Source organism: Camellia sinensis, chromosome 9 (assembly GCF_055761805.1).
Source record: "Camellia sinensis isolate YWXY chromosome 9, ASM5576180v1, whole genome shotgun sequence".
Taxonomy (NCBI): Eukaryota; Viridiplantae; Streptophyta; class Magnoliopsida; order Ericales; family Theaceae; genus Camellia; species Camellia sinensis.
Genome location: NC_138969.1, coordinates 30,332,866 through 30,348,538, shown reverse-complemented (window position 1 = coordinate 30,348,538; position 15,673 = coordinate 30,332,866). Strand labels below are relative to the sequence as shown.

The following is a 15,673-nucleotide window of genomic DNA, read 5'->3' as shown; positions in this document are numbered from 1 at the left end:
AAATTGTTAAAAATTTATTTAAGATTGACCACGTTAAATTTTTTAAATCCAACTTTAGTAATCTACTATTAAACTCAATAAACTTATTATATGCATTATAAAAAATCTCTACTTCTTTAAAAATCAATTTAATATACTTTTTTGCATTTTAAAAAAAAAAGCTTGGACTTTTTTCATGTTAAAATCTTAATAGGAGTCATGTTAGAATGTTAATATGAGAGAATTTGAGTGGTCTGTAAGACCTATCACGAGTCTCATTTAAAAGATCGGAACCGTTCATTTTATAAGACTCTCAATGTATATTATTCATGAAAATATTTAGGATGATTCAATAATCATAACCCTTTCATTTTGTCATATTTGTTTCTAAAAAAATGGATGGTCAATTTCAAAATTTTATTCATCGTCTATTTTGTTAGAGATAAATGTGATAAAATGAAAAAATTATAATTATTGAATCGAATTAATTTTTTTCATGAACAATTTACATTAATGACCTAATAAAATAAAGGTTTCAAATTATCGAAACTAAACTCCTGATGAACTGTATAAGCCCATACAATTTTCTGAGAGATGTCAACATGAAAAAAAAAAACTCAACGCAAAAGGAACTCATTTAAACCCGACTCAAAAGATAGACAGGCTAGGCTAGCCCATTTATTGCTCTAGTTATCCCTCTCCAATATAGAAAAATGACATTTCAAAGCATCATTATCTAAATATCCACAATTCCAAGCATCTGTAATGCAGTGTTTTGTATCTAAAAAAAAGAGTTAATTAATGTTGTGATTGAATCATGAATTTGAATAAAAATTTAAAAATAGAAAGAAAAATGAAAAAAGAAACATTTAACTTATGTTTAATTGACATTTCCTTTTTCTTTCCAAATCCATGATCGAAACATAACTTAAAAATCTAAATGCATCTTTCACTTTTATTTTCAATTATAACCCAAGTTTCCAGAATGTTGAGAACTCGGATTAATGGTTTTGACACTATCCAACCTCTGTGAACATGTGAAAAGCAAAAAATAATGAAAGCATAGTCACAAGGGAAAGGCCACATAAGAAGCTATATAACTCAAAACATCCATGAACTTCTAGTCATCAATAAAGAACAAACTTAAGTATTTTTCTTAATTAATCTAATGGAAACACTGGATGATAATAAAACAGTATGGTACAGCAACAAATTTTCCAATGCTAGGGAGAAAAACACAAAATAAAATAAAAAAAACAAAAACCACCATGAAAGTGAATGTCAAGTGATGTGGGTAGCCATTAGAACATTGTTCCTTTTACACCTCTCTCTCCCCTTGTTAGTGATGGAAAGTAAATACCGAGTTGGCCTTGCAGTTCGATACACCTGATTTCTCAATTCTCCAATTGTAATGACGAATAAAACTAACAAGTCCCGCAGTAATACCGTGCCTGGATAATCCTTTGCATATTAACTATGAGTCCCACTCCGATAAGAATGACATCAGATATGATGCATGGGTCGCAGCCTGAATAGACACTGAATTTTGGTTCCCCGAAATTGGCTGCATTTCAATCAACTGATTAACAATTTTCCCAAATGCAGATTCGACTCCAGACTATGCATACTATCCAGTGATCAGAAATCACTTGTTCTATCGCAAACCCTCTGTACAGAAGTAAACGATGAAAAATATACTATGGAGAACAAAAACCAAGTCGGATGAAGTGAATCTTTAAGTACTAGTTGTCACCATGGGACGCATGAGTTATAAGGAGATGAGAACACAGGAGATCATCACATGGTTGAGATGGTAAAGTCACAGTATTCTTACAAAAGATGATGAATATTGCCATTGATTGGTCATGTCTGTTATGTTTTAGATGCAGCTTTCAATTTCTCCAGCTGCTTCCGGAGATAGGCCTGCTTCAGTTTCTCCCGACGCGCTGCAGCCTGTTCTTGCCTGCGTAATTTGAGCTCAGACACTTTTTCCCTTGCTTGATTTGCTTCTTCATGAACTTCCCTGAGGGAAACAAGCAGCAAACATATGAAGGTGCGGCAATAATAGTAAATTCGCAATTCAAAATTATGCAATGAAACAAGATAGTTTGTTAGTGACATATTGGACTCTTAGCTTTTCTTGTCGGTTATTCTGGACAGAATAAAATAACATATGTTCCTGTTTTGGAAATATATTCGAGCATCTTTTTGAACCACTGGTCTTGGTCACAAAATCCATGGCTTGCAGAAAAGGTGTTTCATAATGTTTTTGAATGTTTTGTACAAAAGCTGGAAAACTATCCCATTGATCCCGCCAAAAATCACAAAATCAAAGACAGTTGAGAAATGGCTTGCAGATCGGATTGATCTATACTCAAACTGTTCCATAATGTTTTTGAATGTTCATTTGCTATTAAATTGCATATTGTTCCTTCGGATATCTGTAATTTAGAATACAAGGGGTGCCTTGGATCCAGGTTGAACAATAATGAACCACTGAATGCCACTTGAAATCACCACATAAATTGCAGTATCGCTGGTTCAACTATCAGATATAGGCATTAAATCAAGTGTTATGATCTACTTCACACAGGCACATAAAATCCTTGATTTTCTTTCACTTTTGAACATTAAAAATAATTAGACCCTATTAATAGATACTTAATTCCATTCTCCTTCCTTGTACTGGTAGGGTTCTTTAATCAATAGTTGTAAATATAATTTAGGACTCGTGTTTCATGTTTTCAATCTTACTTAATTATCTCAGAAGAACATCACCTAAGAAAAACTATACATCATACCTTACAAAACGCTTATGCTCATCATTGTCTGCAGTCATAGCTGCCCGGCCAAGCCCCACTGGTTTTGTATTAAGCAGCTCTGAAGCCTCATTTTCACCATCCTCATCGTCTCGAGATTCTGCAGTAGAAGGATCATGACCCCGAGGCTGCTGTGATTCATCCTGCACGAGGCTCTTACTGAAAAAATCAACACAATACTTCTCTTTATCTTCTTCATCTGAAAGCTCTCCTTTTGCTAGCTTTTCATATAATGCAGCCTTTTTCTCTAATGCCGCATAGCTGACTGATCCATCATTGACTGCTTTTAGCTCAAGCTTGTCCCTGAAATTTAATCACAAAAGCATGATTCATCCGAGTGGTTTACAGCTACATGAGTTAGTATTTGCAAGAAATAATAAAAAGCAACCCTAAATTTAGCAAAGAATTAAGCTCCATTGGCCTAATAATTAAAAGAATGAAATATAAAATGATCAATACTTGATTTACAATTATTTTTCCCCTTTTGTTTGCCTTGAAGAGAAAACTGACTTTCTTGATCCTTAATCCTTTTATATCCAAAATTACATCGAAATTAGATGGTTTTCATCTTCCATATTACACTTGTCCAATTTAATATCTTCATTTCAATTGCATATAAATCTTTGAACATGCTTCTTAACTCTTCAACTAGCGCATTGTGTAACATAGTAGGCCTATACAACTCTCTCATCAACTTAGCAAGTATTCCATGACCTCCAGACACAACCAAAGTTTTATTTCATGTATCCAACTTTAAGTATGGGCAATGCCCTCAATCTTTTTTACAAGGATAAATTGTCACTCTTATCTATTTGCCATCAAGTTTTACTATATCTTCATTTCTACTTCAAATTTCCTAAAATTAAATTACATATATTTTGCCTCACTCTTGCTTAACATAAAATCTTTAGACTGTAAATATCCCTTCATAGTTCAGAATTAACCCGCACTCCAGTTTTGTTGGTTAATATAATAATGTCAAGAAACAACATACACCATTGGACATTCTTTTGGATAGGTTTAGTAAGATCATCAATAACTACTGCAAGAAGATAAAAACTCAATGCTGATTCTTCACATGAGCTTCCAAGGCATCAAATTCACGCCCTTCCAAGCTGAAAATAAATAAATCATGAACACCCTGTCTGCAAATAACTACCCAAACCCTTAATTTGTGCAAATTTGAGGGTGTCAATTACCAATATCTGAGGCTAATCAGCACAACACTTGTTTTTTCTTTCATTATCTGCAAATTACTACCATCTGAAGCAAATCAGCCTAAAGTTTCCTACCCATAGGCATTATATCAACATTACTATGCAGGAGAAAAAACCATAATTTCTGCAAATTTGTGAGTGTCAATTACCAAATTTCCTAGGCTAATCAGCACATTACTTCTTTTTTCTTTCATTATCTATAAATTACTACCATCTGAAGCAGTGTTGTCAAAGGCGCGCCTAGGCGCAGGGTGAGGCAAGGCGCACCATCTGCGCCTGTCGAGGGACCAGGCGAGGCGACTTCATCCAGGCGAGCGCCTTAGACGCGACTGGATCAAGGCGCGAGAGGCGCAAGGCGATTGCCTATGTGCGACTGAGTGTTCAAGTGGTAGATTCCATCTAACGACTCAGATCAACCTAATCGACCTAATCAAAGGCCTCGTAATCATAGAGGATTACGACTCATGGACCATATGAGCCAAATAGGGCTCAGATAACCCTAATCGAAGTTGCCTCTTCCTGTCTTCCTCTTCCTCTGCGACTACGATCAAGTTCGATCAACTTCGCAGGTTCGATTAGGGTTCGCAGGTTCGATTCGCATGTTCTACTTCGATCAACTTCGCATGTTTCAACTTCGATCGACTTCGGCTCTGTGATTCGTCTTCGATCGCAGGTTCTCCCCTTCCCCTTCTTCTTCGTCTTCGATCGCAGGTTCTTCGATCGCAGGTTTAATTTTTTTTTTCTTTTATTTTTTTTTAACTGTTTTGCTTTTATTTATTATTATTTTTTCTTTTATTTTTTTTTTCAACTGTTTTGCTTTTATTTATTTATTTATTTTCTTTTATTTTTTTTTCAACTGTTTTGCTTTAATTTTTTATTTTTTTATTTTTTTTTTCAATTATTTGAATTGAGTCTGAAAAAAAATAGGAAGCCTAAAATTGATTATGATAAATAAATAAATTAATTGATTATGATAAATTAATTAATTCATAAATAAATAAATTAATTAATTGATTATGATAAATAAATAAATAATTTTTTTTTCAATTATTTGACTTTATAACCCTGATTATTACATAAACAAATAAATAAATAAATTAATTCATAAATAAATAAATAAATTAATGAAAAATTTACCCATAAGTCCTAGTTTTTGAAACGTTGAACCATTTAGTCCTAAAAGTTTTCTTATGCTCCATTTAGTCCCATTTTTACATCAACATGATGTGAATGATGTAAATGATCTGATGTTTCATTCTATAATTTCAAAATTTATTGAAATCTGATGAACATTAGATGTTTTTCATCCTATATTTTCAAACATTATTGAAATTTGATGAACATTAGATGTTTGAAATCCAATGTTTGTAACATGACTCTGATATTATTAACATTGTATCTGATGTTATTAACATTGTAATGGGACCTTTCAGTCTATAAGAAAACTTTTAGGACTAAACAGTGCATAAGTTATTAATTTGGGATTTATGCATCCCCCTAAATTAATTGATTATGATAAATTAATTAATTCATAAAGAAATAAATTAATTAATTGATTATGATAAATAAATAAATAATTTTTTTTTCAATTATTTGACTTTCATAACCCTGATTATTACATAAACAAATAAATAAATTAATTAATTCATACATAAATACATAAATAAAAAAATAGATATATTACATTCATTATGATTATACTGAAATTGATTCATCATTATACTGAAATTAATTAATTCACCTTTAATTAAAAAAATAGAAAATTGATTCATAACATTAATTAATTCATACATTACATACATTACAAGAAAATTAAATGTAACATAAGAATGAATGTAATGGAATGTAATGTACATTAATTAATTAATTCATCATTAATTAAAAAAATAGAAAATTGATTCATACATTACATACATTAATTAATTCATCACATAACATGCATTACATTCATTATACTGAAATTATTTTTTTATTATTTATTTTTTGTGTTGTGTAGCAAGTACTAAGTAAAAAATGACATCGGAAAGTAATAGAAAAGATCCGGCGTGGCAATATGCCCATTTGGTGGAGGAGAATAATTTAAACAAGTTTGAGTGTAATTTTTGTGGTAAAGTATCAAATGGAGGTGTTTATCGGGTGAAACAACACCTTGCGGGAGGTTATAGGAATGTCACTGTTTGCCCGAAGTGTCCTTCTCATGTAAGAGAAGAGATTAGAGAGTTCATGTCCAAAAAAAAGACACAAAAAGAAGAAATGAACATGTTGCCTGATTTCGATGACATGGACATGGAAGATGAAGATGAAGATGATGATGTCGTTGAGATCAATGTCAATCAACACCGCAAGTTGACAAGTAGTAGCCAATGTTCATCCAAATCTAAATCCAAATCAAAAACGCCAAAGAGAAAAGGGCCTATGGATGTTTACTTCACACCCAATCCTGAATCAGTGGTGAACAATCGAAAAGACCAAGCAAAAGGGAAACAAACCAAAATTGATGCAAATGACCCTTATAAAAAAGAAATGAGAGCTCGGGCACTACAAAGATTTGCAAGGTGGATGTATGATGCTGGCATCCCTTTTAATACAGTAAATTATGAGAGTTTTGGACCAATGATTGAAGCCATTGGCCAATATGGTCCTGGTATGAAGCCACCGACATACCATGAAGTGCGGGTTACCCAACTCAAAAAAGAAGTGAAACATACTGAAGATTTGATGAAGTATCATAAAGAGGATTGTGCAAAATACGGGTGTTCCATAATGGCAGATGGTTGGACTGATAAGAGAGGAAGGACATTGATTAACTTTTTAGTTAATTGTCCAAGAGGAACCATGTTTGTTGAGTCGGTTGATGCTTCTAGCTATTCAAAGGATGGGCAAAAGCTATTTGAATTACTAGACAAGTTTGTGGAGAAAGTTGGAAAAGAGAATGTGGTGCAACTTATCACTGATAGTGTTGCAGCTAATGTGTTGGCGGGTAAGAATATTTCCTCATTTCTTACATCAAAATTGTTTACTCATAGTTTGTTTTGTATTTAAAATTTAAAAACTTGAAAATAATAATTCTTCATTATTGTTACATTATAGGGAGGTTTTTGGAAGCTAAGTATGAACACTTGTATTGGACACCATGTGCTGCTCATTGTTTGGACTTGATGTTAGAAGACATTTTCAAGATACCTAGACTGAAAAAGACATTTGAAAGGGGTATTGCAGTACATGGCTACATTTACAATCGGCCTACGTTGCTAAACATGATGAGGCGCTTTACAAATTTGAAGAATTTGATCAGGCCTGCAAAAACTAGATTTGCAACCGCCTTTTTGACTTTGTCTAGGATGCATCAACAAAAAAACAATTTGAGAAAGATGGTCACCTCCGAAGATTGGACCTCAAGCAAATGGGCAAAGGAGCCACAAGGTAAAAGAATGGCACAAACTTTGTTGATGCCTTCATTTTGGAATACTGTTGTGTTTGCCCTTAAGGTCTCGGGTCCTCTTGTCAAAGTGCTTAGATTGGTTGATACCGAGAAGAAACCTCCCATGGGATACATTTATGAGGCAATGGATAGGGCAAAAGAATGCATTGCAAGTTCATTTGATCATAAAGAAGAGAAGTATAATGAAATTTTCGAAATCATTGACAAAAGATGGGATGTTCAATTGCATCGACCTTTACATGCAGCTGCACATTTTCTTAACCCAGAATTCTTTTACCCAAAAGCGTTAGAGGTGCAAAGAGATCATGAAGTGATGAATGGGTTTTATGAATGCATGCAAAGGTTGGTCCCGGATGTCACTATTCAAGATTTGATCACTAATGAGATGAGTATTTATATGAAGGCTGAGAGTCTTTTTGGCAAGTCTGTTGCGATTAGGCAAAGAAATACAAGAGCACCAGGTAATATATTATAGACTCATAGAGTTTATTTTTAGTAATACTTTTAGTAAAACTCAATACTTGGTAACAATTATTTCTAACTAGTGGATTATCGCAGCTGATTGGTGGGCATCATATGGTTCTTATACTCCAAACTTGCAAACTTTTGCCATAAAAGTCCTTAGCCTAACATGTAGTTCATCGGGTTGTGAACGAAATTGGAGTGTATTCGAACATGTGAGTATTTAACATTCTAACTAATTTTTTGTTCAATTCAAATATTTTTTATTCTCATTATATAGAATTTAATATCTTTTTAATAATTGCAGCTTCATAGCAAGAAAAGAAATAGATTGGAACAACAACGTCTCAATGATTTAGTGTATGTCAAATACAATAGAACATTGAGATTTAGGTATGACATGCTCAACACTCTTGATCCCATATCTTTGCAAAATATTGGTGAAAGCAATGAGTGGTTGCTTGGGAGGATGGATGGAGAATCAGATGAAGATAATGAGCCTGTGTTTGATGATGATGATGGCTTGACATGAGCCACTGTTGCTAGAGCTTCTGGAGTAGAAGAAAGTAGCCATGCAAGTAGAGAAACAAGTTCACGCTCAAAGGCACAACCGAGGATATCTAAATCATCAACATTGACTCCACTTCAATTAATAGATGAAGAGGAAGCGGGCTCAGATGACACAGAGGAGGAAGATGTTGAGGGATACAAATCAACTGATGGAGAAGAAGATGATAGTTTGCTTGCCATTGATGTTGAGGATGATGATTGACTGACACCGACCTAACCTATCCTTTCTTTTGATATTGATGTTTTTAAGTGTTAAGACATATATTAGTATTTGTTGGATATTTATGTTTTAGATGTCTAGTGTTTATGTTTTTATTTTATTGAATGTGGATTATTTGATCTTTGAAAATTGAAATGTTATGTAATATGCACTTTCATGGCTTTGAGAATTATTCTATATTTTGTCTTGAATCTTGATTACTTTTTATTTTTTAAAAAATTGTAATAGTACTATGAATGATTAGTCTATATTAATTTTTCTATTTTTTACGAATACTGTGCGCCTTACTTCAATAAAGCCCGCGCCTCGCCTTGCGCCTAGGCTCCAAGAGACCATCGGCGCCTTAGTGCGCCTTGAGCCTTTAAAAACACTGATCTGAAGCTAATCAGCCTAAATTTCCCTACACATAGGCATTATAGCAACATTACTATGTAGGAGAAAAAACCCTAATTTCTGCAAATTTGAGAGTGTCAATTACCAAATATCCTAGGCTAATCAGCACAGTACTTTTTTCTTTCATTATCTATAAATTACTACCATCTGAAGCTAATCAGCCTAAATTTCTGTAAATACACAGGCGTTGTAGGGAGAAAAGAAAAGAAAAACCTAATTTTTGCAAATTCGAGGGTGTCAATTACGAATCTCTGAAGCTAATCAGACCAACAATTCTTTTTCATTTATAAAAAGAAACCCTAATAAACCCTAACTGGCCAAAATTGAGTTGAATATAAAAAGATTGAGAGAAAAAAACGTACTTGAGAGCACGGGCTTCGACGCCGGAGTTCTTGAGAGAGAGAGGATCGCGAGAAGTGATCTTCTTCTTGGCGCGCTGGTACTCGAGGTGATCGGAGGAGAGTTGTTCTTTGGAGCGCTTGGAGTCTTCTTGGGACTTGTAGAGCTGGGCTTTGAGTTCGAAGATGGAGGAAGGTCCGACTCCGGCTATTGAGCGGTGTTTCTTGGGCATGATTGTTGACTCCGTTAGCCATCCTAGCGATTCCACCACCACCTCCCTCTTCTTCTTCTTCCCTGCTTCCTCCTGTTCCCCCATTCTCTCTCTCTCTCTCTCTCTCTCTCTCTCTCTATATATATATATATATCTGTATCTCTCTCTTCTCCTATATGTGATACTCTGCTTCTTCCGATATTGATCGATTGATGGATCGATCAAGACTCTCTCTCTCTCTCTCTCCTTCCTTCCTTTCTGGCTCTCGGTGCCGCTTTGGTGGAAATTATTTTAAGGTAAGAAGTTGATAATTAAAATGTAAAACTTTAATTCGTAAAAGGTTAATTTTTTAAAATTATTTTTGTTTAATTAATTATAAGTAGAAATTTGATATAAATTTTTAAATTAAAATAAGCTATAGGTTACTTGTATAATCCCTGCTAAACACACCTATTACACTTTGCCCCTTAGAGCATCTCTAATAATTGTTGCTAAAATATCATTGTTACTGCTATAATTTGGTAATGAATAGTGTTATTTTGTCAAATTATAACAATGGTACTCTAAAGGTCACTTGTTGTTTTGGCAAATCTCAAACTTTCCTTTCAAATTTGTAGGTGTTATTTGGATATAAGTTTTTTAGAGATTTTTTTCTATTTATTTTTTGTCTTTTATGATATTTTTTTAATTGTTTCTAAAAAAATTTATATATTTATATTATTCTTGACTGGAAAAATATAAAAAAAAAAAATTGAAAAAAAATTTAAATATAATTTATCCTCACCAAAAAATATATCATTATAAAAAAACAACAAATAGTAATTTGACCGCTAATTTATAATTGTTGTTTTGTATTTTTGTATTTTTTATATAGGCAAAAAAGCAAAACGGCTCTTTTGCATTTCCAAGATAGGATTACCACCATTCACATCCTTGGGTTTCAATGGTTGAGATGAATCATTTAGAATCATCCAACCCATTCTTCCCCAAAAGTGATGAAGTCTATCTCACTCTCCTTCTCCCTCTCACCCTCTTTCTCCGAAGACCATGGTGTTTCCTCTTCCATCTCTATCTCCATCTCCATCTCCATCTCCTTTTTAGTCTCCCTCTTCTGCTCACTCTCACTCTCACTCTCACTCTCACTTTCTCTCTATCTCTTTCCGAAGACCATGGTGTTTCTTCCTCCATCTTCCTCCCAGTCTTCCTATCCATCTCCGTCTCCCTCTTTCTCTCTCTCTCTAAAACCAGAGTGTGCAAAGAGAGAACCAAATGTCAATTTCTATATATGTATTTTTTTCAGAATTTATTTATCAATCCCTCATCATGATGCTGTATAGGCATTGATACCATCGTTAATCTTATTTAATAAACAATGGAATCATTCAGGACATATGCCATTCGTGGCTACGCTTTAAGAGGGAATTCGGCACACTCGAAGATCTTGATCATGCTATACAAAAGGTACTATTTCCTGTGTAGCTCCTTTTTTTATTCTTCAAATATGCTGTTTTTGTTTCATAAAATTATTACAATGCAATGGCTAAATTGGGTTTCTGAAGTTTAGATTAGATGTAGAGAGCAATATTGGCCATGATTTGATTTTTTTTTTTTTAGAGTTAAAGTAGATTGTTAATATCTATAATCAATTACAAGCATCCTATGTCCTTGACTTTTGTTTAAAAAAAATTCGTGAATTTCACAAAATGAAAAAATTGATTTGTTGAGTTTTTCTAGAAAATGATGAGAAATTGAGGAAGGGAAGGAAGAAAATCAGTTGATTCTGGGTGACCTAGCAGATTTGCCATTTGTCATTTTCAACAGTTGCAATATCTCACCATTAGAGAGCCCTTTTTTCTCAAAGCTACTATATTATAACTGAAAAATCTAGAAATCCCCTAAATGTTGATTTGTGATTATGTATCAATTTTAAGCAGTAAACAACAATCTCAATCAAACAATCAAGACAAATCGACACAACGATTTTACGTGAAAAAACCACAATTGGACACCTCCAATTGTGATAAAAAAATCACGGACAACAGCCACAAAAACAATCCACTAAAAAGATATAAATGAATTACACAGGTATACTCTCAATTACCTAGCGAATCCACGCCCAAATTGAACCAACCCCTATGTGTCTCTTCCAACCCTGTCTTCACCTCGGAATTGTCTTGACGATGAGCCATTCCAGAATCCACCAAAGCTTCAGGCTCAAATTCTTCAGAATTCACCAAAGAACAATTCTCTCTTTTGTGTAGAATAAACAAATAATCTTTTGATATATACTCTTTAAACCATGAATTGAATATTCAATCAAAACATCAAAGAAAACTAGCAAAATATCCCCAGATATAAACCTTAATATCCAAAAAGAAGATCTGGAGCAGTAATCCTAAAATCTGAAAGAAACACGTACTTATAGAAATCTGGGACTGCGAAGCTCACTCGAGCGAAGACTCTCTCGCTCGAGCGAGGAACTAATCTCGCGTGTTTTTCCATAAGTGGCTTCGCTCGAGCTACATAACCCTTGTTCGAGCGTACATTCATCATTCTCAGGTTTTTTGCCAGGCGCAGCCTTCACTTGAACGAGAACTCCTTTGCTCGAGCGAGCAAGGGCGGACAGACAACTTTGAATGCAATTTTGCATTTTGCACCCGCCGTAGCGTTGCCCTGGACCCGCCAAAGGGCGCTGCCCCCTGGACCCCCGCGAGCTGACCGGGCAGCTCAATCCCCGTCATACTCAGTGAAGTAGTAATCTTGAAAGAATTAACATCACAAACTTCTCTGCAAGGCACAATTCGGGTTGGATTCGCATCTAATAAACTCATAGCCTCACTAAAATAAAAGTGCGAACAAAATTACAACTCAAAGAAGTTTTGTCAAACGGGATTGCCAAGAATAAAAACCTAACAATCTCCCCCTTTGGCAATACAGTGACAAACACATCTAACAAATAAAATCTTAATCACCTCAACCCATAACAGCCAATAAAAATAAACTTCTTTCTCAATGTCATGATCTGCAAAACAACTATTAGTCCACAATCTCCAAAACAACTATTAGTGCCACAAGAATATATAAAAAAGCAATAGACATATGACAAGATTATCTTGAAGCATGAGGTGGAAAACATAAATAGATGCAACTTGGGGATTTTAATAACATGTAGCATGAAAATATGAAAACTAAGACACATGCACCCGACACATGAATGGATGAAATCGCACTACGACACATGTGCATGAAAACATGAACAACAACTTTCTCCCCCTTTTTGTCACGAATTGACAAAGGAAGCTCAATCAACTAAAGCAAGATCAAAGACCACACAAGCAATGATATGATGATGTAAATATCAGGAGCATGCAAGAAGAAAATAATAAGCAAACAGTGCATAGCAACATGCAAAACAACTATAGCCAATCTCCCTTACCAAACAAATCAAAGTGTTCATGCTAACAAACTTTTTTAAAGATAAACCAAACTCCCCCTCACTAAAAATAACGAACAAGAAGAAAATGACAAAAATAATATAATGGAGCAAGTAAGGAATTTCAGAGTTGTACCTTAAAATACACAAGATTATCCAAGAAGCACAATTACTTGAAAACACAATGTGCACAGCCTTTAGAAGATTCCTCACAAACGAAAGTGATGCATTATGTGAAAAGCATAGATCCCATGATAAAAGTGTGTGTGTGACTCTTGGAGTTCGACAAACACTAGACTCAAATCCTAGTAGTGATCAGATAGCTGAACCTCCGGCAAGAGAATTTTAGCACAACTACGGAAAGTTAAACCACTAGGAATCAAGGGGTATTTGGTGAGTAAAGGCGGAGGCTCCCCTTCAATCAATGAATCCTTTATTTTTTATTTTTTTCACATCTTTTTCTTTTCTTTCTTTTGCACATTTTTTTTTTCTTTCTTTTGCACATTTTTTCTTTCTTTTGCACACTCATTAGCGGTTGACACGCTCAAGAGTATGGAAACCGAACCAGAGAAGCATGGATATAATAAGGATGGCCTGGTTGGTGACTCTGAGGTAGCCTTTTCTTCATGTCTGGACTACAAAGAACAGAGGGGAAAATCGTGGAGATGCAAAAAGATGAAAGATGGTTAAGAAACTCAACATTACCCATGATGTGCTAGTATAGGTCAATTCTTCTAAAAAACAAAAGATACAATGCTAGAAGTCCATAGAGAAAAATGATCACTAAGACAGAAGACTCTAAAATTTGCTAATCCAAGAGTGCGTATAGAATGAGACATACTAATCAAAGAACACATACTTCAAAATGAGTAATGACCACAGAAAGCACACACATATTAACATGTAATGGATATTTTCATCAATTCCAGTATGTACGAAGGACTATTTAAAAAAAAATTTCAAGCTTGCAAAACCATACTAAGAAAATCTTTTTGATTTTTTGTGTTTTTTGTTTTTTTTTTTAAAAACAAAGCAAGATAGAAAATGAACAAGCACACATTAAAAGACTCAAAAAAAAAAAAAAAAAAAAAACAGAGAAACCCAAAAACTAAAATAACTAAACAAATTAACACAAGTCAAGTTTTCTCACCCAAACTGCTTTAGTATGAACAAAGTTGTGAGAATGGCAGTTCTTAGGTGGTGTCTTGACGTTATGGCTCCCTTCCCCTTCAATGAGAACCCCTCTTGACATGGTTTCCAACTTCCTATTCCTAGGTCTAGGAAAACACAATCTTTGTTTATGTTTGGTCTTAAGCATATCAAAATAACGAGGTCTAATATGACCTTTAACCTCATTACCACCAAAGAAGTGTCTCCTACCCCGCGACATGTTGGAATTTCTTCTATCTCTATGAGACACTCTCCCATGCAACTTATAACAATAAGAGCGAATATGACCATGCATACCACAATGATGACAAATAAAAACCGAGTGTACCTTCTTTTTTTTGACCTTACCAACTCTAGGAAGTTTGAGAAGTCCATTCTCATGTTGAATTTTTTGTTCACCCTTTCCTTGAGTTCTTGTATCATGAGATGTAGAAGCACTCTGTTTTTGTTCTTTCTTACCACCAAAGCCAATGCCACTCTTGTCGGAACAAATTTGTTGAGACCCAATGATATTGTCCAAAGTCTTTGATCCTCTGTTCCAAAGACCAATGGTAGCCATAGTACGCTTAAGTTCTTCCTCTTTCTTGATCATTAATTCTTCCAAAGCAACTTGAGATATCTCGAGAGTTTCAATCTTTTCTCCATATGTTGCATAGATTTGCTGTAGCTCATTCCTCTCTGTCTCACAAGTCAAGAGTTTTGCACAAAGAGCTTGTCGATCATTAGAAATCTTAAGGGCATCATTCTTAGTCTCGGAAATCTCTTTCTTTAATTTGACATTCTCACTTTCACATGTTTTGAGTTTCGTGGTGAGTTTGTCATTCAATTTGGATAAGTTAAGAGATTCCTTATACAACTTTTCATAAGCTTACTCAAGCTCTTCATCATCACTCTCCGAGGATTCATCATCGGTGGCATTCTCAACCGACCTTTTCGGATACTTTGTTCGTCCTTCAGTTTCAGAAGCTGCCATGAAGGCAAGGAATTGTTTGTGTTCCTCTTCACCTTGATCTTCATTGTCACTTTCATCTTTATCAGATTCTGATTCATCATCCCAAGTGATAGCGAGGGCTTTCTTCTTCCTCAAATGAGTGGGGCATTCATGAGAAAAGTGGCCAAATCCTTGGCATTCATAGCATTGGACTCTTTCAGAGTTCTCTTGTATCTTTCATTTCTCCTTCTTGGCTATAGAATTAATTTTTAGTTTATCTTTGCTTTTGGATTTATGAGTATGAGTAGAGTTCAAAAGATTAGGATTCTTTTTCAAAAAAGATTTTTTAAATTGTTTTACAAAAGCATCCGTAATCTTGGAATCTATCTCACAGTCCTCATCAGAATCTACTCCAACTCTATGAACACTACTAAAGGCAATAACATCTTTTTGTTTCTTATTAAAATTCCTATGTGCCTCATAAGTT

General features: G+C 34.4%; 2 protein-coding genes across 4 annotated transcripts; one reads left to right on the top strand and one right to left on the bottom strand.

Annotated features, from left to right (window-relative positions):
- Positions 1-1,076: 1,076 nt before the first annotated feature.
- On the bottom strand, positions 1,077-10,009 carry LOC114281000 (uncharacterized protein At4g18257). Of its 2 annotated transcripts, XM_028223429.2 has the most exons (4): positions 9,465-9,961; positions 2,781-3,101; positions 1,814-2,002; positions 1,077-1,647 (listed from the first exon to the last, which is right to left on the bottom strand). In XM_028223429.2, exons 1-3 carry the CDS (start codon positions 9,755-9,757, stop codon positions 1,852-1,854), a joined length of 765 nt encoding a protein of 254 aa, XP_028079230.1. In that variant the 5' UTR covers positions 9,758-9,961; the 3' UTR covers positions 1,077-1,647; positions 1,814-1,851. The 2 variants fall into 2 exon arrangements, with proteins under 2 accessions (XP_028079230.1, XP_028079224.1); XM_028223423.2 differs by having other exon boundaries at positions 1,077-2,002; positions 9,465-10,009.
- On the top strand, positions 4,299-8,881 carry LOC145798528 (uncharacterized). 2 transcript variants are annotated; one of them, XM_082886422.1, is made up of 5 exons: positions 4,299-4,688; positions 6,012-6,995; positions 7,106-7,918; positions 8,016-8,134; positions 8,227-8,881. In XM_082886422.1, the coding sequence occupies exons 2-5, from the start codon at positions 6,029-6,031 to the stop codon at positions 8,449-8,451; spliced, it is 2,124 nt and encodes a 707-aa protein (XP_082742548.1). In that variant the 5' UTR covers positions 4,299-4,688; positions 6,012-6,028; the 3' UTR covers positions 8,452-8,881. The 2 variants fall into 2 exon arrangements, with proteins under 2 accessions (XP_082742548.1, XP_082742547.1); XM_082886421.1 differs by lacking the exon at positions 4,299-4,688 and having other exon boundaries at positions 5,883-6,995.
- Positions 10,010-15,673: the final 5,664 nt, after the last annotated feature.

Bases quoted from the DNA above. Each gene is read 5' to 3' on its own strand.
- LOC114281000 (XM_028223423.2), bottom strand. From the start codon at position 9,757: ATGGGGGAACAGGAGGAAGCAGGGAAGAAGAAGAAGAGGGAGGTGGTG. The intron at 3,102-9,464 runs GTACGTTTTTTT...ATTAAATTTCAG, and splicing joins GTCGAAGCCCGTGCTCTCAA to GGACAAGCTTGAGCTAAAAG. The intron at 2,003-2,780 runs GTATGATGTATA...TGTTTCCCTCAG, and splicing joins GAGCATAAGCGTTTTGTAAG to GGAAGTTCATGAAGAAGCAA.
- LOC145798528 (XM_082886422.1), top strand. From the start codon at position 6,029: ATGACATCGGAAAGTAATAGAAAAGATCCGGCGTGGCAATATGCCCAT. The intron at 6,996-7,105 runs GTAAGAATATTT...GTTACATTATAG, and splicing joins TGCAGCTAATGTGTTGGCGG to GGAGGTTTTTGGAAGCTAAG. The intron at 7,919-8,015 runs GTAATATATTAT...GGATTATCGCAG, and splicing joins AAGAAATACAAGAGCACCAG to CTGATTGGTGGGCATCATAT.